Source organism: Chelmon rostratus, chromosome 22, assembly GCF_017976325.1.
Source record: "Chelmon rostratus isolate fCheRos1 chromosome 22, fCheRos1.pri, whole genome shotgun sequence".
Classification (NCBI taxonomy): Eukaryota; Metazoa; Chordata; class Actinopteri; order Chaetodontiformes; family Chaetodontidae; genus Chelmon; species Chelmon rostratus.
Genome location: NC_055679.1, coordinates 3,025,745 through 3,050,015, shown reverse-complemented (window position 1 = coordinate 3,050,015; position 24,271 = coordinate 3,025,745). Strand labels below are relative to the sequence as shown.

General features: G+C 44.8%; 1 protein-coding gene across 1 annotated transcript; it reads right to left on the bottom strand.

Annotated features, from left to right (window-relative positions):
• Nucleotides 1-1,749: 1,749 nt before the first annotated feature.
• Nucleotides 1,750-22,691, bottom strand: podxl (podocalyxin-like). Its single transcript, XM_041964103.1, has 8 exons — nucleotides 22,244-22,691; nucleotides 8,680-9,375; nucleotides 8,037-8,275; nucleotides 7,911-7,934; nucleotides 5,973-6,105; nucleotides 5,825-5,868; nucleotides 5,596-5,715; nucleotides 1,750-4,547 (listed from the first exon to the last, which is right to left on the bottom strand). The coding sequence occupies exons 1-8, from the start codon at nucleotides 22,275-22,277 to the stop codon at nucleotides 4,353-4,355; spliced, it is 1,485 nt and encodes a 494-aa protein (XP_041820037.1). The 5' UTR covers nucleotides 22,278-22,691; the 3' UTR covers nucleotides 1,750-4,352.
• Nucleotides 22,692-24,271: the final 1,580 nt, after the last annotated feature.

Below are 24,271 nucleotides of genomic sequence, written 5' to 3'. Positions count from 1 at the left end.
AATGCAGGGGAAAGACTGTGGTATGCTCTGGAGTATTGATGGCAGTCGTGTTAGAGGAAGTGCTGAGATCTGGCTGAGGAGATCAGTACCACTCATGTCCGTCCACCAAATATAAAACTACCGCTAACGGCTAGCTAGCTTAGCTTAGCATCAAGACTGGACACAGGGAAACATATAGCCTGGCTCTGTCTGCCTTCTGACCCCTCTAAAGCTAACACGCTGCAATCTGCTGGTAACCCGACAACAAGCCTTAAGGGAGTTGTAGTGCAGAGCCAGAGTATATTCAGTATGGCAGTAGAGGTGCATAACTCCTGTAAAAACACAGCTTGTACACCCCCGTTTTTGTGCGGATTAAACAAAAAAGATTTAACATGTTAATTAGCGAGCTTTAGATTTGCTGAGAGGTGGATATTGTAACCTTTCCCCTGAGCCAGGCTAGCTGTTTAGCATTTTTCCAGTCTTAATGCTAAGGTAGCCACCTGTTGGCGGTAGCTTTATATTTAGCCCACAGACATGAGAGTGGTGTCAACCTTCAGATCTGACTGTTGGAAATCTGGGAACATGCACTTATTCACTTTCTTGCCCACTATTCCCTCAAGGATGCGTGATTTGTAGCAAATATGCAGAGATTAGCTGAGCAAAAACCAGCGGTATGGTCCTTTAAGTGTCAGCCATGAGCTTCTTATTGCCTACAAACTACAAATGTTTGATGCTCTACAGCGGATGCACTTAATGTGGGAGCTGTATCTGGTGAATTCAGCCGGGAGGCCTCACTGCCTCACGCGCTTTGTGGTTTTAAATCCATGATGTGCTACAACAGCGAACCTTCCATTAAGTGCACTGTTTTCTGAAATGTCAGATCTCCTCAGGATGTCGTTTGCTGTGATTGTGGGTGCTCTGCCGCTGCACCTATTATCACTGTAAGTCTCTGTGTTTGTGATGAGCAGTTTCCAACAGTCCACATTCTAGATATCTCAGACAGCGTCAGCAGGGGATGGCAGACGACAACATTTCATTCCCTGAATTCATCAGTGGAGGAAAGTAAAGCTGGCAGCAATTTGCTCGATAGTTGTTGGAAATTTGGTCATTTTGTGCATTAATGTGTGTTTTGTTGGAGGGTGATCTGTTCATGTATGTCTTGCCCAGACTTCTGCTGCCCTGACAACGACAAAGAAGAAACAGACCGGTGATTAACAAAAAAAAAAAAAAAACACCACAGCAAAAAAATTGTGCATCTATGCTATAGGAGGGGTAATTTATTGTATTTTGACACTTAGGGCTCATCATGCTTGCTGTAGCATTTCTTTTTGTTTTGTGCCAGACGAAAACTGTGTTTTAAAAGATTAATTGAAAGCACCTTTGTTTAAAAAATAAAAATAAAAAAAAATAACACAATGCCAAATACTACTTTTCCTTTTGCTGTTTTAGGGTAAATGTCCTCCACACAATAATGTTTGCTGGATGAAATGTTATTTTTTAATTTTCTCCTTTTTGTTCTTTCCATCTTGCCCTTTTCTCGACCCCTGGGTGGGACTCAGGAGTTTAAGGCTGGTACTCTCAGATCAGTTAGCACTACTCTGTGGATACAGTGAATGTGTAGAAAGCCTTGTAGTATTGCATTGTATGTAATGTATATAATGAATAAAGATTGTATTTTGTTCAAGTTTCTTAACTGCGCTCTCTGTGTTGTCTCTGCCCCCTAGTGGCCATATACAGATACTACTGCACAGAACATGAAAACAACAGAACCAAAGTGGAAAAACATTCCTTTATTTGCAAATCTGAACAGGTAGAACAACATGACCGCCAAGGCCATCGACAATTTACAGCATCCAGTGTGTCAGACCCCTGTTGTTTGCCTTCAGCAGCAAACAAACCATAAATACATAAAATACTGGTAACGTACTTTGGTGAAAATGGCACAGCTATAATAAAAGTGAAATTGTAGACACACAAACACAATAAAAAAAAAAGTTGGATTGGAGTGCCCAAGGTGATGGATTCACTTGTATATAAGTAAATATATATATTAACTTCTTAATTGGTTTAAAGGGAAGTAAATTATTAAACTGAACTTTTAAAAAAGATGTGCTCAGGTTCTGCTGGGAGGGTTTTAATATCAAGTCTTAAAGTGTTGATGATTACACCTCTCCAGCAACAGTGAGAGGAAAAAAAAACTATGTACAGTGTTCACTTCAGAGGTGCACCAGTTTAGTTATCAGCCTCCATCCACTATTATTCTTTTTTCCAATAATTGACTGACTGTGGAGCTTTTCCGGCATTTCTTTTAAATCACTTGATGCAAATGTCAGAATAGCAAAGTATATCTGTCGCGGTCCTGGAAAGACTGGAAAACCTCTTCCTGTTGTGCAGTTTGGCTCTCATAAAATGCGGACTTGTAACAGCCAATCAGAGACAGAAATGTTTATGGCTCTCGGGTTCAGGATGATTACAACCTGTTATTTTAGTCGTTTTTCCATCACTCCTGTCAGTAATCATCGCACAGTCCAGTCCAACAGAGCGTGAAACAGGAGCAGCCAGACAAACTTATTTGGAAGTAAAAACAAACGGTAGCGTTATTACACAAAGTGTCCGAGATCATTTTCTTTAAAGTGAGACTGCGTAACTTTAGCTGAGCAGCGGCCACAGGCAGGAAATACAGATTAATGAAGCATGATGTTTACCTCCAGCTCGCACGGTTCTCTCCGTCTTTCATTTTCATGAGGCTGCTGGTGAAGTTTACTTCCTGTCTTACTAATATTATTAAATGGTTAGTCACCCATGCCTATGCCACCCTATAAGAAAGAAGCAATACCCTGTAGTAACCGACGGTCTGTTTAATTGGTTATGAGCTGAACTTGTAACTTCTAAGAAGGAATATTGTGTTTTCTTCTTGCGTTGTCTCACTCTAACTTTGACTGCCGTCGCTCATCAATTCGATGCCGTGTTTGCAGCCTGTGGAACTGTCGTTTGTGTAAGCAGAGCTCACAAATCACATTAGTGAAAGGAGCCCTGGTTTAAATTTGACCCATTACACTCACCATAGTTGCGTGCGCACAGTTTTCCTTTGCTATTAGGGTTTACTGGAGACATTTAGGATGGCTCACCTTCACTTTACCCTCCAGTAATCTGATTAGACTGTTGCCTGGCTTATTGCCTGGCTGCTTGTATTTCTCACCTCATCATCTCATTGCTGAGCGCAATGTTCTTATATCAGGAAAAGCTACATAAATAAGAGCTAAGATGGAAAAGAAACTGGAATTATCTGTTGAGTTTCAAAATGAGGCGTTTAAATAATGTTTTTTTTAAATTAAATAGCTGATTTTTCTCTTGAGAATACAGAGCGATCTCCTCCATGTATGGAAATCCAAGATTTCTCTGAGGCCTTTTCCCTCGATTGCTGCACAATCGCATGAAAACAACTTTAAGCGATGATCACGTATCGACAGACAAAAAGAAATCACAATACGAAATATACTTGTGCTACGTCCCCTCAGGCTTTCCGGACGCCCTCAGGTCGGCATGTGGCGCTGTGGATGAAAACCCCTCGTTTGTCTTGTTTCTACAGAGCGATGTGCCTGGAGCAGGGCCTCTCTGGACACTCTTTTATGAATAAGGTTAGTTGCACCAGTTACCGGCGGCTCCCTCATCGCCAACACGCACTAGTGGAAAATCACCGGGACGCTTTGAAGTATCCCGAGGTCATCTAAGTTAGTAACACTAAAACTGCCGAGGCAGCTGACGTTGCTGTTACCTCTCTGATCTTCTTCCTGTTTCGACCTCCAGAGCAGAGCTTCCATCAACCCCGGGCGCCTCCTCGCTTCTCGCTTTCAGGAAATAACAGAAAAATATTCTATTTACAGATGCTTGTGTACGAAACAGCTCTTGTCTGAGAACAGCAAAAGAAGTTTGGGGCACTTTTTAAGTTTTTAGAAAGACAAATTTTGAACTGTGCTCTGCAGGAAGTCACACTTATCAAATATCTCTATAAAAACTTGAGTACAGGCACAACAGTGATTGATTTAGTGGATGTTTAATTTTCCACGCCACTGCGTAGAATTTCTCCCCGAAGTCTCATTTTTTATCCTCACTTCTTTTTCATACCAAAGCGCAGTAGGAAGAAATCAAGCAGACAGACATTAATGTGCAGCTTGTGTGTTCTATAGGGTGTATTTCTGTGTGAGGAAGTCTTCTCTGGCTACAGGGACGGGGGTCCCAGGGTCAGCAGTGGGAGGTGAGTGGGCAGGGCTGGTGTTTGTTTTGGTGTGGCTGGAACTAGCCAGGTCCTATCGCTGTCTTCTTCCTCTTCCTGTCCCTCTTCCTCTTCCTCTTCCTCTCCTCCCGCTCTGTCTCTACAGGTGAGTGTCCTCCTCGTCGGGTATGTCCTCCTTCAGCAGGTTGTCGATGGGGACGATCCAGCTGTCGTTGAACTCTCCGTTCAGCGCCACCTTCTTCTCCTGCATCTCCGGCTGCACCTCCATCACCTCCAGCGTGGGGTTGTCGTGGTAACCGTTCTCCACGGTGTGCAGCTCCTCCGTCAGGTGTTGCTGTAGAGATTAAAAGGGGAAAATCTCTAAAAGATGCTCAGATTACATCCGTTTTGAAAGTGGCTTCATGTGATTTGTTGAAGTTGAAACATTTCTTTTATTCTGTTATGAAGTAATTGCTGTTGAGACAGGATCTAGAGAGTCGGCCATTATTCTGAACTATAGGCCCAGGTCACATGAGTTAAGGGGAGTTTTTCTTAACTTATGTCAGGAGTCACCATTAAAGATTCACTGTTTTCCAGGAATTTAGACCTTTCCAGAATATACGTTCATCACTTTCAAAGCTCTTCAAACATTGACATGGATGTCTGTAATAACTCACTCATGAAGTGCTGCTGTGTTTGCATTCTTACGAGCACTAGTCTCTACGTGCAGCGTCTCTGCTCTCCACATGTTCAGAAACTTTGAATTTCAAGTTTAATCTCAAGTTATTTAACAGTGTAAACATAGAGTCAATGCATTTATTACATTTACATTTATTCCTATGGAAGTTCTGAATGTTCAGTCATTAGAGTGTGCATGAGAGTGAGCCGCAGCAAATGTGGATTCAGTGAAGGCTGTGGGGGCTGTTATAATTCCTTTTCTCCATCTTCCTAATTTTAACATGTTGTTAGTGGAGTAAATATGGTCTCATGTACGACAAGAAGTCTTATTTTACAAAGCGTACCTGAGCTTTACTTCCTTTTCCCAGGGGAAGATGTGCATTTTCTCTGCTCTGTTTACTCGTCATGTTTTTGCTGTATATGTAAAGCTACTTTAAACGTGTGAAGTCATGTCATATGATGTGTTGACATTTGTACATCTTACAGCTACACTTTTACTTATTTTCCTGCATAAATGTGATGATCAGGGAGAAGCTTGTTTCGGCATGTGTGGCAGGGCCACAAATAAAAATCATATAGCAACCAACCACTAGATGGCGACATCAGGGGAGCACATTCTGTGCCCACGGGCACAATGACAAAAAGAAGTGCAAGTCGTGTGAAGGAGAGGGCCTTTAGGAGGGGCCCCTGGGGGACGCTTTGCTGCGTCTGAGCTCCTCACCCACCTGGTTCTCATTGTAGGGCTTGCGGTGGTGGGAGGCGCACACGGCCAGGATGACGATCATGATCAGCAGAGCTCCGCTGGAGGCCAGGATGGCGATCAGGGTTTTGTTATCTGTTGGTTTCTTGGAGTGGAAAACACAGCTCATGTCACTTCGTAGCGCCTGTTAGTGTGGAAGTTGATGCACCACGCGAACACTTGTAGTGATAATAGATCCATACATTATCCCTCACCTTGGTGATTTCCTCATAGTACTGGGTGGCCAGGGTGGTTTTCACTGTAAGATGGATTTCAGTTCATTTGAGTGCAGATAGAGAATTCTGTTGAACTTCAATTTAAAGTGACAAACAGCACTTTTCCAAGGGGGGGACGGTGCTTTACCTTTGCCGTTTATCTCCACGCGGTCAAACTGGATTTTGCCATTGTGGTGCCGCCACGTCAGGGTGCAGTTTCCGTCTTGCAAATTCACCATCAGCCGCCTGCACACCTCCACCAGGTCTTTCTCCTCCTCTTTCTGAAGGTAAAACCACACGTCTGTAAACACCTCGTTACATAATAAATCAACCAACGCCACATCACGTTTTACTTTCCTAGAGTGAATTTGTGAGCTGATGAGCCTCTGCTGTACTGTCAGAGCTCAGACAGGAAGGTCAAAGGTGAGCTCATATCCTCCTGCGTTGTGATGTTGGGGATTATTTCTGGTGGATTATGGAACAGCACAGCTGTGTAGGCAGTCAGAGGGAGAGGGTGAGTATATGAAAGAGGTGTGGGAATGTAGGAAACTAGTGAAAGGCAGGAAGGGTTCCCACTAAGACACTTTTTCCACCCAGTGACTGGAATCTTTTTTTTTTTTTCTGGAGCGCTTCAGTGCTTCCTGTCCTGGTGCTGGAAACACAGACGGCTCAGAGATCCACCCCGAGCCTCCTCCAGTGGTGGGAACTGCTGTTTTTTTTCTGCTATGTTCTTAATGAAATATTGTACTTTCATATCTCTGATTAATTTAAAGATTTTGTTTGTTTGTTTTGCACTTTTCTTTTGCGTGTTTTCTCGTCTTTGCGGGTTTTGTCCATCACTTCTAGCTGCTATCGTCACATTTTACACATTTTCTTGTTCATCTACCATTGAACAATTCTGCTACACGCCACTTTACAACATGTGCATTACAGCAAGCAACACCATGGAGACCAAAACAGAGATAAAAGAAGGATGACTATTGGACATCAATTCATCGCAAACATGACTCCAGATGAATGCAACTGTTGCTTCCTGTTTGATGGATGTGTATATGAGCGACTGGTTGCTCACCTTAGTAGCTTTGCGAGGTGATAATATGTCACTGTTGTGTTCATAAATTGCTCTGCTGCCCCCGGGTGGTAGAAAAAACTAATGCAACTTTAAAAGCTGGTCACAAATATATAATAATCTTAAAACATCTAGTCATTGTAGTTTATTTTGATGGACTGAGTCAAAGTAAAGTACAGTGTGTGTGTGTGTGTGTCATGGTAATAATGGAACATGTCACCCAGTGTAACAGTGTGGCCCATTGATGTGTTTTTAATAGTTTTTGGACAACAATGGAGCTCAACGGCTCAGAGGAAGAGGATAAATCAGGCTTTGAATACACACACAGTGCATGTTGGTCGACACGTTCATTGTTGGTTTGGTCTGCACATGAGATTTGTTGAGAAATGCAGAACACCACCAGCCTTTTCACAAACGTGTGGCTCTACCATTGATGCTTAAACGCACCCCCACTTTCACTTGGTACCAGAGCGAAACACTACTTACGTCCACCTCTGATCTTCCAGTTATGCTTCTGATTGGTGCTTATCTGATTGGTAGTTCTTAGATCTTACATTACAATCTCACAGCACCGTGGTATATGCTAAAATGTGATGGTTAGCAATCTAGTTTTGAAATAATAATAATTTCATTTTGACTTTTTCTTACTGCCTTACCATAAGATCAACACAATGCAATACATGCATTAGCCTGTAATGACTGGTGTCGAAGCCGCAGCGCCCTGAGAGGACATGATGGTGCAGCATTTAAAGAAAAACACATCTAATTGTTCTTATTTTTCCTGCAGGATGTCGCAGTTCACCGAAATCTTTAAACTGGAGGGACTCTTGGGAGTAAATGTCAGCGAAGAAAAGAGTGGAAAGGGTGTGGGCCGGCCTCCCGCGGACAGGACAATAGCAGAGGCTTGATGAGAGTCAGAGCAGGGACTGTGTTTATTATCACATCTGCTAATGTGAATAGAAGCGGCCTGACGGCTGTAACAGATTTCAAGATACAAAACTCGAAAGCAAAACTTACCTCGTGTCCGCTGTTTAGGGAGTACTGCAGAAAAAAGTGAGAAGACAAGCACGTCAGTCAAAAGCCTCTGAGAGCGCGAGAGCCATTTGTGTGATGTGTTCATGTGGAGTGAAGGCTTCGTCTTACCGAGAACATCTTCGGCTGAGCTGCTGCGTCGGTTCTGGTGGTGATGGTGGTGGTGATGCTGGTGGCGGGGGTGGTTTGTAGGAGCGTGGTTCCAGCTTTGCTACCGGTGGTCTCTGCTGGAGGAGGTCCTGCCTTTGTCAGGGTGGAGGGGGTGCCGGTGGTCCCAGCGTTCCCAGCTGGCTCCGGGGCCCTTGACGTTGGCTGCCCCTGGCTTGTGGCTATCACAGTTTTCTCGCTACCTTCAATGAGAAGACAATGACGACTTTAAAGATATCATCCCCAGACAGTGATGTGCATCCTTTAGAGCCAATCAGTGACCCTGTACATTAAAGGTGGGCAGGTGGTGTGTCAGACGTGGCCTGTAAATGTTTTAACTTTGACCGTCACAGTCATTTTGGCCAATGGGCACAGTCTCTCGTACACCACGAGTGGTGCTGAACGTGTGGTCGCTAAGAAACGCATTTCAGTTCAGATTTTTGCCTCTGATTTCTACTGCTGAATTGATCTTGTTTGTATGAATTAGGTTGACCTGTGCAATTAGTTGTTTTTGTGTTTTTTTTTTTTAATGAACCCTCAACATTTTAGTTCCCATCAGGTGTGTTATTTTCATACTGCTATCCAGGGGATTGACAGGGGAACTGACCTCCATTGCCGACCTCCTGGCTCGTCTTGGAGGTGCTGGTGGTGTGAACCGCTGTCTGTTGCCCTGTTGTAAGGGCATCTGTGGCGACCTTTGGGATCTTGGTTGTCACGTCAGGAGCAGCGGTTCCTGGCAGACTGGCAGGCGCTACAGTCCCGGCGGTCGTACCGAGCAAAGATGCTGCAGGAGTTGATATTGTGGCGGCGTAGGGGGATACCACTAAGCTGCGGCTGCTGTCAGCTGTTGCAACTGTGGTCGCAATCTTGGCTGGGCTGGGGGTAGCAGCAGCAGGAGTGGCATGACGCGCTACAGTCGAGGTGCCACCAGAGATGCTTGTGAGAAGTGCTGCCGGGTTGTTTGTGACAGGCTGGGCTTGTGGTTGCTTGGGGTCTGGATTGACCACCGGGTTGGACGCGGCAATCACTGCGATAGCGGGCGTGGTGGTCACAGCAGTTGGCTGTGTGGGTGTTGGTGCCTGCGGGGTGTTGGTGCCTGTGTTTTTCTTGCTGCTGTCATCAGCTGTTGGTGCTGCGGTTGCGCCACCCATCTTGGGCTGAGCGTCAACAGTCGGCTTCGTCACGGCTGCGCTGGCAGCAGGCGAAACACCCGTTGGTGCTGGCGAAACAGAAACCGCATCCTTCGAGGCAGGAACAGCACTCTGGCTGGTATCATCTGAACACACACTGTGAAATAGGAAGCCTAAAAGGGAAAAAAAAAAACATGATGATTGCATACAGCATGCTACTAAACATAACAACATGACAATATACAAAATCAGAGGCTAAAACTTGCGTAACCCTTCATTAACTGATTTTTCTTGGCCTCCTGAGGGACGAAGTCACATTATTGATATTATTGTAATGAGCGTGTTGGCAAACGAGTGACACATCCAGCAGACATGCAGCGTTAGTATTCATTTGGAGTTGTGTTTCCTGCTCTGTTTTTGGTCTCCACCAGCTCCCTTTTCGTGTAACGCTGAGCTATGTGGACCTCTGCTCCCGGGGTTCCTGTGGACTCCCGTGGGTCGGACAGCTGCGGGCCTCGGCCACAGAACTCCATCTTCTTCTGTTTCTCTATTTATAGTGACCAGGACAGGATGCCGCACACAATTAACTTGGAAGCGCCACGCCCGCGACCGCGGCCTGTTTTGAGTGCCCCGTGAACAATCCTCGCTTGACTCCGCGGCCAGAGAACAATGGCCTTACCCACTCCCCCAACCCCCCCGCACTTTCTGACCTCCACCCACATCCAGACGCAGCCACAGCTGAGAGGAGAGCCAGAGGATCACAATCATGTTTGAACATGTTGGAGGTTATTTCTTTACCTTATTGACAGTAACTTTCTAAACCACACTGTGTTGTTTTAGATTCTCAAATGTGTTTTTTCCTGACTCTACAGAATTCATCACAGTGGACAGCCTGTCCACAACTGTACCAAACACTTATTAAGTAGCTCTGAAAACAGACATCGGTCACTGTGATAGATCTCTTATGAATAGAACATTTGCATGTAGATGTTTTAAAGTGTGTGGTGTGTGATCCTTGGGATTTAAAGGTTCGACCATGCAAAAATACCAGCATGGTGCGAATATACATCTCCAGATGTCCACATGTTGTGTACAGTGTTTGCTCCTAGGGTTGTATTACGCAGCACAGGAATGCATGTCTGTTCACTGTCCCTACATACATCACTGTTCACTGTAGCAAGTGCAGCTCTGTTGAGCAAACTGAATCTGCTGTTGACGGCATGTGATACAGCTGAAAGCTCCAGAACAGCTTCTAAAGGGACCTGAGGCGAGGCTGGTTGGCTCAATGGTCAAGAATGAAGCATGGCAGCGTGTGGAAACACACCACCCCTTGATACTATACAGTCATAATGGCATGTTTAGATTATGCTTGATGAAGGGTTGTTCCTATTCCAATATAATGTGAAGGCTTCAAGTGCATTTGTTTCCTGCTGAAGACTGAATCTTCAAAAATAACTCACAAATAAACTTTTTTTGTATGTTTGTTTGTTTTTTTTTTCTAAAATTTCCCCAAATCTGGCCAATATATATTATTTTACTATTTACTATTTTCAGCGGTGCGTTTATCCACATTTGGTGCTGCAGTGGTCATTTGGGGTAGCAAATTTTTGATGTTTTTTGTGTTTTCATGGTAACTTGTGAGAAAATGTAGAATACCACTCAACCGCTAAACCAGTTTATGGATACCTGCAACAAATTCTCCTTCTCATTCTCAACTCGTTCACACATTCAGCACATTTAAATCAAATGTTGAGCATGTCAGGCTTCTTTGCGCAGACATAAACAAAAGTTTCCCTCTCGGGAGCTACTCCGGTCATAATTCCCATGGCATGTGAATGCAGCATTAGGACGGTGTCGGGCGTGAAGCAGATAAGATTCTGTTCTGGTCAAGTGGAGGCTGGTAGAGCCAAGCCTGTCCTGTCTCTGTGAGGCACAGACACATCGCTTATCAGCCATAAACGCTGTTACTAAGAGAGAAGGCCTGTCAGACTCCTTTGATTGAGCTGAGCGCTCTCTCTGCAGTACACGTGCTGCCTGCTGCTCGGAGGCGTTTTCACAGCACGCACTCCAACATCTGCTTCACGAGGGCTTTTCCCTCACTTTGCCAGAATAATTTGGCAGCTTTCATAGAAGCCCTGAACCTGTTGTGTTCGACCTGTCAGAGTTTTGTCAGCCAAAAACACAAACAGGGGTTGAGGGAAAGGTGCGATGCAGCTGCACTGGATTCTGGGATGTTTTCTCTTATTATCAGTATCAGGAATGGACCAATGAAGACAAAATAATCAGCAAAAGCTGTTTTTTGAACTACATTAAAGAGCGGATTAATCCGTCATCGATGGAGCGGGAAAAAATTCCAACATGACATCATATCTGGGGAATTTAGTTAACAGGCGGGAGTTCGGTGTATTTTTCCAAAGTTGTTGCCCTGACCGAATCTTTCCCCGCTAACCACACTTGATGTATTTTGCGAGATGTCTGGCCCAGGTGTGGCGCCTCGTTCGGCGTGACCTCCGCTGACCCGAGCTGTCACTGACGCATCTGTTTCTTAGCGGGCGACAGCACCCACTGATCCCGCTGCTATCAGCGCCGAGGCTGTTTTTACCTCGCCCACACATTCCTCACCACGCAGCCTCCGGGAAAACACGCGCTCGCCCGCACACACATCACCACCTGTAGTCTGTCAAGTCCACTTGCGCTGCCTCCCTGTCAATTCAGTGCATTTGCCCTTTTGTCCTGGCTTCTTTAGCTCTGAAGAGGTTTGCTTTACTAGTTACATTAACATCAAGAATAAAATCATGGAGTGTTTTAACATCTTTTAGCTCATTGATGTGGTGCAGCTTTAATGCACCAGGTGCGGCCTGGTGTTTTACACACACAAAAAAAGCTCTGATAGAGCCACTGCATGCACCTGTCCAGCACCAAACAGCAGAGAAATGGCAGGAAAGGAGGGGAGAACGAGATAGGAACGTGCCAGAGACAATCAGTCGATACTTAAAATACTTAAAATACGCCTTAGTTCTGCAGCAGCAGTAGCATGTTATCTGCTCAAGATCCAAGACATGAGAAAAACCCTTCAACTGAAACCCTGCCTAGCACTAAAAGTCCAGACGGTATCACAGAACTTTCTCCTTTTTGTCTCAAATTCTGCCATTAAAACTAAAATTTCGACAAAAATGACAGTAACAGTAATCTAATGGAGCTGCAGAACTAAATGGAAACGTACATTTAAGAGAATTCTGAAGTTTAAAGAATGACTAAATTTCCAGCAATGCACATTACTGCCACATTGCTACACTGTCCAACCTCTTCTTCAGACTCTGTAGTGTTGCTGCCGTGCTGTCCGTCTCGGGGTGTGGTCAGCTCCAGCAGACTGTGTGAGGGTCAAGCAGCAGAGGGTGTGAGAACTGACCTGCTGTCCTTTCTCTAGCTCGTCTTTCTTGGCTCGCCTCAGTGACGGGAAACGATTCTGTTGACACGGCCCCGTCTGTAATTTCTAATTTTGTAATATGAATCAACGAAACGGACTGAAGCTGGTATTCTCCTGTTGTTTCCATTGTTTTCCCTGTTTGGTTCTGGATTTTTCTATCCTCTCAACGGCAGTTTTGAGGCCTCGCTGACGTACAGTGAGTGTACGCGTCAGAAACTGGTAACCATGGTACAGAACATACATCTGATGTGAGCTTGTGCATTATTATCCATCCTTCCTCTGTTTATCACAAACCTAAAACATGCTGCTTCCTGTGCACTAGCACAACTTTGAGAGAACCAGCCACCAGACAGCAAAGGTTAACGACGAAGAATATGAAATCTGTCTTCAGGGTGAAACACTGACATCTGTTTATCAAGAGAAATGGTGGATAGTTGCAGTATTTTAACCTGAGGGAACATGCACGGTCTCATCATCTGTGGCCCAAAGGTAAGTTTAATCTGTGCCACAACAGCATCAGCAGCTGAGGAGATACAGACATTTTTCTCAGGAGACAGGGGAGACCAAACCAGAGCTGAAAGGAGAGTGAATGCTGCACTTATGTCCCTCAGGTGGACACGAACACGATTTCAAATGAATGCTAATGTTGCTCTGTGCCTGCTGGATGTGTGAATAAGCTGCTGTTGGCCAAAATGTAAACCGTAACAACTACCAGGTGATAGTATGTCAGAAGCTTGTTGTGTTGCCCCAGAATGCCCCAAAAAATCAATCCTGTCTTTGTAATCAACAATCTAATCCCCATTAAAGGTAATTATTTACAATAAAAATATATACATCGCAAATGTTTGGATTAATTTTTAAAACAAAAGATGCAGGAAAAAATCTGATTTGAGTGGGCAGAAATATTGTCGTTAAAAACTAAAGAAATTATGAAAAAGCACCAAACTGATGAGACGATGAATAAAAAAAATTATCTAATTAGAAATAAATTGGAACATTTGCACAGTCAAGATGAAATACAGATTTTTCTAAGTTGAGTGAGAGAGAAATATCTTTTGTGCCAAAAATATATCATGTCCTCAGATTTGTGTGTCCCCGGTGACCTGATCTACCTTTGAAGCTGCTGCTATGGTGACCCTGCGGAGCGTGACGGTGTTTGGCCTGCATTCACTGAGACTAAGTGGAGGTCCGGAGGAGGTCGGGGGGGCTCTCGGCCTCCCTGCCCTCCCTTCAGGAGGTCCCACTGTCTGGCTGCAGCGGGCGTCAGCCCCATCCTGTTCAGTGTGAGAACCGCCATCCGTACGCATTGAAGGAGAATGACAGTGTAGCCTGAGGGTGGAGACGGGCCGAATTGTCTTCCCTTCCTGACCGCCATGTTGTAAATAACTGTCCCCGCGAACGAGGCCCCACACACGCTGAAACTGGGGGGGTACGAGTGAAGGGAAAGAAGAACAGGGAGGACATTTTTACTGCTCTCTGTCCGAGCAAACACTGTTGATGTGGTTGGTGTCACCACACCGGCATTCACCAGGTCCGACGCTGATTTTATCCCAGAGCTTCAACAGAATAATAACTGGAATAGGAGAAAAGCTTAAGCTTAACTTCTTATAAGCTGAAATGACATTTGGTTTTGACACTCACCAGCTATCAGTCAAACCGAGCCTAATAACCTCATTATTGTTGGAAAATAGTGTAACTTTTCATAGCTGGAAACTGGCCGAATGCTACTAAAATGACTGAAACCCACCCCAAACAATCTTTACCTGCCAGGTCCAATAAGTCAATCACTCCATCCTGGTTCCAGCTTCATACCAAAGCTACAGATAAAACAATGCTTTCTGCTGTTAGCTAACTCCACATACCTGCACTGAAACATCTGCATGCCACGTCATCAGAGCTACAAACATGAACGTGCTGTTCGACTTTGCAAGCAGGTTATTAGGGTCTATATTTACAGTTAATGTTAGGCAGTGACCTCCAGTGGCTTTCGTGATTATGGCGGGAGCGGAGACGGAAGTCAGGTGCCATCGTATAAAGAGCGAGAATGTCCACATGTGGAGGAGGTGGGGTGAACGGATGGGTCAGACAAATACAAGACATAGACCGCTTTTCTTGTCCCATGTGAAATTGAAAGTCAACATTGCCCTAATTTTAAGTTACATAACAAGTCAACTGACGTATGTTGTTGCTATCATACTTATTTTAATCCATGATCTTCTCTTAAACCTAAACAAGTGATTTTATTGGCTAAATCTAAGGAATGGGAAATGGGTTTACCACTTGAGGATTAATGTCCACCTTCTTGATACCGGCCTGTTGCTGGTACCAGATTATTGTGTGAGCAATATGGGCACAATTTGTGCATCTGTGTGTGTGTGTGTGTGTGTGTGCGTGCCACCTATCCAGCCACTTATCCGTCCAGCTTGCCAGGCTCTGACTGTAACCCTGAATTGATGTGCGTCTGAGCGTGAACATGCACTGTGCGCGCCAAACGGAGGAGAGTAAATAAATAAATGTAGCTGTCGCTCCAAAGCGCCGGCGGGACAAAGCTGCCCTGTTAGCTTGCTGACAGCCCACACAAAGGCCCCTCTGGCCCCACGTGCGGCCATGCAAGCGTGGGCTACTCCCTCACTGCAGACCCCTGCTGCAGCCAGGGCCTTTTAGGCTTCAGCCGCTCCCATCCCCGTCCCATTGAGGGGGGGGGGGGTTCAGCTCCCTGAGACTGAGGGGGTTGGCGGGCGGGGGTGGGGAGGGGTCTTTGCTTTACATTGTGCGCTCCAGTGAAGGGAGGTGAGGAGCTGTGAATGTAAAAACACTCGGCGGGAATAAAAGAGAGACAAGTGAAAGGGAGGAGAGAGGGGCGGGGGGTGTGAGAGGAGAGAAAGTAAAGAGGGGGTTTGAGACAGCATAAATCTAACGGCCACATGGAAATGACTGACCACACACACACACACACACACACAGAATAACACTCGCACCCTTGCACACGTTATTCACAAACAACACACTCCCTGTCCTTGGAAACCAGACTGGTATGTGTGTTTATACGAGCTGTGGGGTGTGCTAATGGGAAAAGTTCAATGTTAGAGCCCTGTCAACCCCCCCAAACACACACACACACACACACACACACAAACACCCCTCCGCTGGTCTTTAGAGATAAACTGAGCAATAGGAATTTAAGATGGAATTTCACATTTAGGACATTGATCAACATCCCATAGATCATAAGAACATACACTTCTTTCTTGAATATTTGTGAATTATCTGTCACATTAACACAGTGAAAAGAGTAAGAGGGAGAAAACCAGCTCCTTCTGGCTGTGATCACTGCAGACTGGTACCATGTGTTTGCATGTTACACCACTGTTTGCTTCCCTCCTCCATCTGGGCTGTGGCTCTATCTTTGCTGTCCAGCACCTCCTCATAGCTTAAATGAACTGGGCCTCCAGTCAGTTCCATATAGAGTATATGGTATCAGTACAGTTCTGTGCAGCAGTACAGAATGTAGTATCTCTGACATGCTCCTTAGCCAGTAAGACCATTTAGAGATAGTCTGGGTCTGCACATTTATATAGACACCTGTGTCATTTATCCTGTATTAAGGGTTTCGGGCAGTTTGTTAAGTTGACAAAAGTGATTGAGTAGTTCTTATAATAATAATAACAACAACAACAACAACAACAACAACAACAACAATAATAATAATAATAATAATAATAATAATAATAATAATAATAACAATAATAATTGAGTCAGTCCTATAGCTGAGTTTGTGTTGTAAAATGATATCATGCATGTGAGGTAAGGACAGTGAAAAACGTGCTAATCAAAGAGAAAAACAGTTGGCCAGAATGAGCCAAACCTTGTTTCTCCAGAGAGTTAACGGTGTGCCAATCTTAAAATTGTTAAACTAGCAAATATCAGTCAAGGTTAGATAGTTTATGTCTCTAATTACTGTACTGTGATACTGTACTTAGCTGCTAAACTTCTTAGTTATGTCAAAATATCCACAAGAATTAGTTACTGTGGCAGTAATGTTAGTGAGACGCACAGAAAGCAAGTGGGACTGCAGCAGAGAAGCATGACACACAACCAATCTTATGATAGCAAAAAACAAAACAAAACAACAAATCCAGAAAATTCTGGAGGAATCAAACGCAAAATGGTCTTGCTGTGTGAAATATTGTCACTGAGTGCTGCTGAGGGCAGTTGAGGTATGTTCACAGTACGGTTGCTGTATAAAGAATGAAATGTTTGCATAGAAAATGATAGAAAACTTTATTTTCTGAAGTGGTGAAGTCAGTGGTGGGGATGTCAAAAACAAGATTTTGGAAAAGTGTTTCTTCTTTTTCTTTGGGGGAACGAGTTATTCAAGAGAATCAGGAGAGGCTCAGTGTGTTGGCTTGTTTCATGTTTTCTGTTTACCTCCAACCTGAGCCACGAGGGGAGTTCACACAAAGTGATGAGGCAGATGAAAAGAGTGCTGAGAAAGAGAGGAGGAAAAGATGAAGGGAGGGGAGGAACGAGGGGGCTCTGGACGAGGGAGAGGAGGAGGAGGAGGAGGGGAGTGAAGGTCCGTGGCGGTACCAGCCGCAGGCCTGATTAATGGACACCTGGGTGTGCAGCGCGGGATGCTGGGTAGAGGGAGGGAGTGTGAGGTCACAGTGGGGGTGAAGGCGAGTGGCTCTGTATCTGGAGCATCAGGCAGTGATGAAACGCTCAGCTTTACAGAGAGCAGAGGTTCCTCCCTGAAGGAAACCTGCGTCCACATACCAGCCATGCCTGGCCTTTAAAAACAAGATCCACCGCATCTGGACAGCACCACGCTTCCTGTACAGGGCACCTGAGACCTTCAGGGGTCTGTGAGGGAGGTCGGGAATTTGAGTGGCACAATTATTTCATGTCCAGGGTGTTTGAGCAGTAAGACGCTTGTTATCTGCAAAGCGCTGAACTATTTTATTCCCATGATAACTAAACAAACTCCACCTGTTGATCAAAAACTCTAAAAAGCTAGTTAGCGGACATTGAGTTAAGAGTTTTTTGTTTTTTGTAAGCAGATGGATGTCATGAAAAGGTAATGTGAGATGTGAGAAATACTATGGATCAGATATTGGAGGGTGTTTGAATGCACCAACCTGTTGAAGTTGTCTCTATTGCAGTTCAAAGGTGACTAAATATTCTCTATCTCAAGCACATTTCAAAATTTTAAGGCAAAAGACCTCAAAATAATTTTGAACTGGAGAATTGAATTTGATATTTCACTGAAAGGAAACTTCTCAAAAATGTTGAAACCTATTATCTCACATTGTCACAACTTTGAATTTTCACTTCAAATGGCTCACATCTGGTCGCATCTGCTTGGAGTTTCTGCTTTTTTGAGCTTTGTTTGAGTCGAGCCTGACAGTTGATGAGCAGTATCATCCAGCTGTAATCAGCTCCAGATCCACCTTGCTTAACTTCCTGTATCACAAGTGCTTAACATGACAAACAGGGTGCAGAGTACCTCCAGCATCTTTATCATTAATTAAACCTAATAACACCATGTGATTCATTGGAGACATCGAAACACAAGTAACAAGCCTCTATCATGTCACTTCGTCCAAATTAGAGAGAGGAAAGCCTTCTGTCCTTTTTAATCCAAACACAAAGTATAGTGGGCTGTTAGCTAATGTGCTAACAGTGTTTCTAAACGACTTAATCTGATCCATTGGATTAGCAGAACGCTCTCACTTTGCAATGAATCACAGCTGATGGACTTGTTTTGTTTTGCTGAAGCGAATAACTACGTCAACTTTGCACAACATAATTTTTTACTTTAGCTGCGGATCATTTATACGTATTTATACGTCCGCGTCTGTCCTGCCTGGTTCTCCTCCAGCTGGATGAAAAGCCTCCCTGCAGCTCAGTGGGAGAGAGCGGCTCAAGGCCGTCTCCTGCAGCCACACCCTGCTTGGGAACTGGGATGTTGATAAAGTTTTTTTTTCCCATCTATTGTTCTCTGTTCTCTCCCATGTACGCCAGCCAGCGTGGACACCAGACGAGTGTGCCAAGCGAGCAGCGTCTCCCTCGGCTGCCGGTGTCCGGGCAGGCCGGGAGCCCCGACCGCCTCTTATCTTGTAGGAAACGGACAAGTCGCGAACCCACAAACACACAAGACAGATGGTTGCATGGGGGCTAGGAAGTGCTGGCGATGACTGATAACCGATGATGCTGCCTTCTTCCTAGAGTCCAGGACCCAAATGTTCAAGTGTTTGATCATTCACCTCAAACGCACATTTTAAATCTTTGATTCTAAACTCAGTGTCACATCACTGGAAGTCAGCTCACCGAGCATCTTTCAATTCTAGTAGCTCGTTGTCTTTATGAGTGGACTAATACATGTCCATTCTACCTGCAGGAAGCACGAGACCAGCTCGCTTGATCTGCATTCAAACAATGACCACTGTGATGGCTGGTAGAATACCACCACGGCAACAACAAAACCTCAAACTGACTGATGAACACTTGGGTCAGACCTCTAACGCTTGCATGTCAGTCCCCATGGTCATATATTTAGGCACAAAAGACAAGCATACATTTTAAAAAATGCAATATTCTGCCACTTTTGTAGTTTAACGTGAGAAGTTTTAAACAGAAGCAATCTTCCATCACCCTTTAATAATATTTAAAAGGATAGAATTTATGTGCATTCACATGTTCACATGTGTTTACGGCTGCTCCTTTTCTAACGATCACGCAAGAGGATAATTATTTTTGGGTCAGCGTGCATCACGTAATGATCCCAGAAGCAATACAGAGTGTGGCCAGTACACAAGCAAGATGTTTGAGATGTAACATGCAAGCTGTAGAGGTGCTACAAACTAGTTGCCCCCCCCCATTTCCAGTCTTTGTGCTAAGCTAAGCTAACTAAGGTGCTGGCACAAGCTTTATAGTTAGTGCACAGACAAGAGAGTGGGATGGATCTTATCATAATTTTCAGCAAGAAAGCAAATAAGTGCAGTCCCCCAAAATGTCACACTATTCTTTTAAATAGTATTTAATGAGATGTAACTTTACTTGCACTGAAGGCTACTCAAGTGAAAGGAAATAAGTTTCTCTTTTGGAGACTGAGAAACAATTCCTTGGTTCTGTATGGTCACAGTATGAATGCAGCTTCCTGACACCTGAAGTTCAATGGTGACCAGCGTTCATGATCAGAAAGGCTGAAAAAACCTCAGATCCCGTTGCTTTAGCCATAACAGCAAACTGCATATATATATATGTGTGTGTGTGTGTGTGTGTGCGTGTGTGTGTGTATATATATATATATATAAATAAAAAGGCTGCTCAGTTATAGTCAGAAAGTCACTTTAAAACACGCAGCACATGTCTCTTCTCGGCTTTCCACCCGTCTTGTGATAACAGGCTGTTAAACACACAGACACAGATGCACGTTCACACGTCGGCCTGTTGTTTGTAGAAAAAGTGCTGACGGCCTTCAGACTCAGTTTTGGGGTTGTGTCACATGATTTTCTCTCGTGCTCGGAAAAGAGAGGCCTCCCATCTGAATCCACCTACTGCAGTGGCGAGGGAGCGGCAGGTGCGTAATTAAAGAAAAACACTTTCCTCGCCTCTCTGCCAGGGAGGGAGGTCAGGGGGGGCACTTCATTATTCAGGCTCCTTCTGTCCTCAGCCACAGCCATTGGAGGGCTCCTCCAAAAGCTGCTGTGTGTGTCTGTTTCTGTGTGTGTGTTTGGAGGGAGGGGAGTATTGGGGAGTTCTTAACTATGGGATGGTGAGGGGTGGAGGGGCAGATGTTTCATACAGATCTCACAGAGGCCGCACAGCAACAGTGGGAATGCACACATCTCAAGCAGGTCAACAGTAACAAAGAGACAAAGTACGGACGCTGTTCGGTGAGAGGATTTCACCCTGTGCACAACTGAAGGCACTGAGAAACAAGAGGAAGACAAAAAGACTTGGACTGGCAGCGCGCCTCAAGTTTGGCACTCCTCCCCAGGCAGCATCTACTGATTCTTATGTTCCTGTGCCTCTTAGAACCTGCATTTGTCCACAAATGAATTAAAAAAGCCTGAGTTTTCTGCATGAAGCAGCCTTTATTCCCAGAGCTCTACTAACTCGTACTGCATCCTCTATGTGGCACATATGTTTCACGTCATAGGCAAAATATAGACGCAACTGCTGCATACGAAAGATTTTTATCCATCATACAGGCCTGTGCAAAGTGAGGAAACACGCACTGTATGTTCATGTACTGTCTACACTGTAAAGGAAAGGATGTTTGCAGATATTTTCTATGGATAATGAAATCATTGATGTGGAGATAAGTAAAAACAAATTGGTTGGCTAACTTTAACTTGATAGTCACTGTGAAACAAGCAATATTTTAATACTTTTAATATCATAGTGATCGTGCTTTTGCTAAAATACTCAAGCACTTCGCAACCTGAGCGTTGATGATGATGAAAAAGACACACAAAAAAGAAAACTATATTTCTAACAGACACGTTTCTACAGATTTTCTTAAATTTATCTAATTGTAAATAATTCAATTCTTTTTCTTGTCAAATACAGCCAACATCCCCGAGAGGCTGGGAGCCATTAACCACTAAACTACCCAACAGAAGTAGTTCAAATTAGCTCCAGCATGGAAGAGCACCTGTAGCCCAACAATGCAATAAAATAACACAGCCAGGGTCCACTCAGCGCTCAAGCTCCTCAAGCACTGTACTCGAGCACCGTTTCGAGGCACTTACACTTCACTGAGTATTTCAGTTTTACCCTCCTTCAAGCTTCTGCCTCGCTACGTCTAGAGGGAAACATTTTAATTCTAACTCCTCTGCATTTATCTCACAGCAGAAGTGACTTTTCACATTAACATTTCCAAAAAATGTTTATGCTAGGTATAAAAAACACCATGCACTGGTGTAGAGTAAGCTTCCCAACAGTATAAAGTATTTAAAATGAGTTTCCCCTCCAGCAGCTGCAACATTAAAACACTGATCTTACACACTTCACTTCACTTTCACTTTGATATTTGTGTACTCTTGCGTATTTTTACTACTGAGTAGGATTTTGAATGAATGACTGTTGCATGCAATGGAGACCTTTGCTGTGTTAGTGCTTTAAAGTAAGTAAAGGCTCTTAATGCTTCCTCCACCACTGCGTAATGAGTGGTGCTTCCACAGCAGCCACATCACACTGCTGCAACACCTCCACATTCTTACTTATGTCAGATTTGAAATGCAGGACTTGTACTCTTAACTTTACATGAAGGTATTGCTGCTTTTTACTCAGTTAAAGACCTGAAACTTCTTCCTCTGATGCCTTATTCTAACAGTGCGTGCGCACCTGTTGCTGCATCACATGGCCGGCGCGCGCATCGTCTTGACTCCTGTCCCTAAAGCATCAGTAAAGTCAAGCTGCTGCACTGGCGCTTTCAGTGCTTTCACTCCCAGAAACAACCACAGATATCATATAATACACTTCAGAGACGTGCTGCACAAACACCAGAGAGAACACGCCAGCTTCCTGCGGCCGGCCATCCTGCGCGAGCGTCTCCGCGAGGAGCAGCGCAGGTGTGCGTGCACCTTGAATTCACTTCTACTCACTGAGAGACAGCAGCAGCAGCCACGTGATCCTCATTGTCGCTCTCGTCCTGCTCGTTTCTTCTCCGGATGGTTTTATCCTTCATGCAGCGCTGCGCTACGATCCTTCGCTTCGTACGCCGGGGGGGGGACGTTTCAGGGATGATAAACCCGAGGCTGACGCCGTCCTGTCACGCCTTTCTCCTTGAATTTGTATCTCGGGTAAATGATCTCGCCCAACGTATTGTTAACTTTTTTTTTCACCCCTCTTCTTCTTTTAAAGCCAAGAATGCTTTTGTGCGCCTCTGCTGCTGCTCTCTCTGCAGAGTTGGGGATTTGGGGGGGAGAGTGTTTCTGCCGTCTCCTTGGCTGTGCCTGTTGCTCAGTGTCTCTCTCTCTCTCACAGTGGCTTCGTGCTGTATTGTGCTCGGCCAGTCCTCAGTGTTGAGCTGTTAACAGCCAGTGTAGCAGACCAGGAGCACTGCCCATTCCCCCAGACTGTCCCTGCCTCCCTTATCATGAGGAACCAGGGGCAGACCCAGTCCAGTCCAATCCCAGAGCTCTGATCTCGCTGCTGCTGGGACATTTTGAATAACAAAGGAAGCTGTGAGACAATGTGTTCCCCTGGTTGTGATTCTTTCCTAAAATGGTCCATGACTCAAGGACGCGGGGTGAAGTCAGATCGGCACTGCTGCTGTTTGATCACGGGAAAGGCCTGTTTAGATTCACAGAGTCAGCATGTCCCCACGTTTACTCGTCCCCCTCTTGCATTTTCACGCAAATACAACCGAAAGTGTAACATGGGGCCGGTGGATGGCTTCAGAGCTTCAGACCGAACACCTGCAACCTGGACTTCAGTCATCAAGATCAAGACAAATGTTTTATTGGTCAGCAATCACAGGAGTATAAACACATCCTTCATATCTGACAGAAGCACTGCAGGGTCGTCACAGTGCAGCTGCTGTACCAACCACAACTGCGACCACAGTCTGACCAATGACCACATCTGCAGCCGCAGCTTCAGCCAGTGGCTGTGTAATAACCAGGTGATATCATGTAAAGTGTCACATCGCCCCTTCTCTCTGTAGCATCTGCAGCGATCCTCTAGGCTTCCTCGGGTTCCTGTGGATCAGGGGGACTGCAAAAGTATTGTAAGGGAACACCAGTGCTGTGTTTTAGCGCACATGAAGAAAAGGGAGCTTTTGGTAAATTTATTATATGAACCTGCTCAGCCTCTTAAGAAACATCCAGAGGACTTCTTCTTTTCATGTCTGCCTCAAACTCTGCCTCCAGATCAGAGCAGCATCACTTAATGGGGGTGCTTGATGCGCAGATCAGCGTGACATGAAGTTGAGATACAGGAGACGGCTCTTCTATAGTAGAGTTACAGCTACCCATAACTCCCTGCAGGGGCGTTTGTGTGCAACGTTCACTGTGATCTCTCATTCTGAATGTCAGTGCAGCCCGTCACACAGCACAGATGCTGTCATTCCTCTGGATTTACTATCCAGTGATGATGTGAAAGACCCACAGTCAGAGTCTATGATCCCACACACCTGTCGACAAGACTTCCCGGAGTGCGAGGACCTCGTACTAATCGCAAAACAGCGATTTCATCCGTGCTGTCAGTGCAGCAGTGCAGGAATGAGCCTCCTCTTTGCCTGGTTAACAGTTGAAATCAAGTCACTTTTTTTTTTTTTTTAGGTTTGTTCAGTTTTCTGACAACTCAAGCAAAAGATGTCACGAGGTTACGATGTGAAGCCGGAGGGGCCTGAACTGATGAAAGCAGGTGATACTTGATATGTGTATTGTTTTAATACATGAGGATGTAGACTTGAGATGTGAGCTGAGACTTGGACTTGCTCCAAATGACCTCTGTGTGTGTGACCTGGCCAGCTTAACTGTTTAAAAAAAATGAGAGAATTGCAAGTCAACATATGAATGTTGAAAAGAAAAATCACTTTAAATGACTCATTTGTGTTATTTCTATTTGTAAAACACATTGTGTAATTATTACCTCATCCCTTCCTTCTCTCTTTGTTTCTTTCTTTC

Excerpts from the sequence above, each read along its gene's own strand:
- podxl (XM_041964103.1), bottom strand. The coding sequence starts at position 22,277 with ATGAGGATCACGTGGCTGCTGCTGCTGTCTCTCA. Across the intron at positions 7,935-8,036 it reads CTCAGCCGAAGATGTTCTCG|TACTCCCTAAACAGCGGACA; the intron begins GTAAGACGAAGC and ends TTTTTTCTGCAG. Across the intron at positions 5,869-5,972 it reads CGTGGAGATAAACGGCAAAG|TGAAAACCACCCTGGCCACC; the intron begins GTAAAGCACCGT and ends TCCATCTTACAG.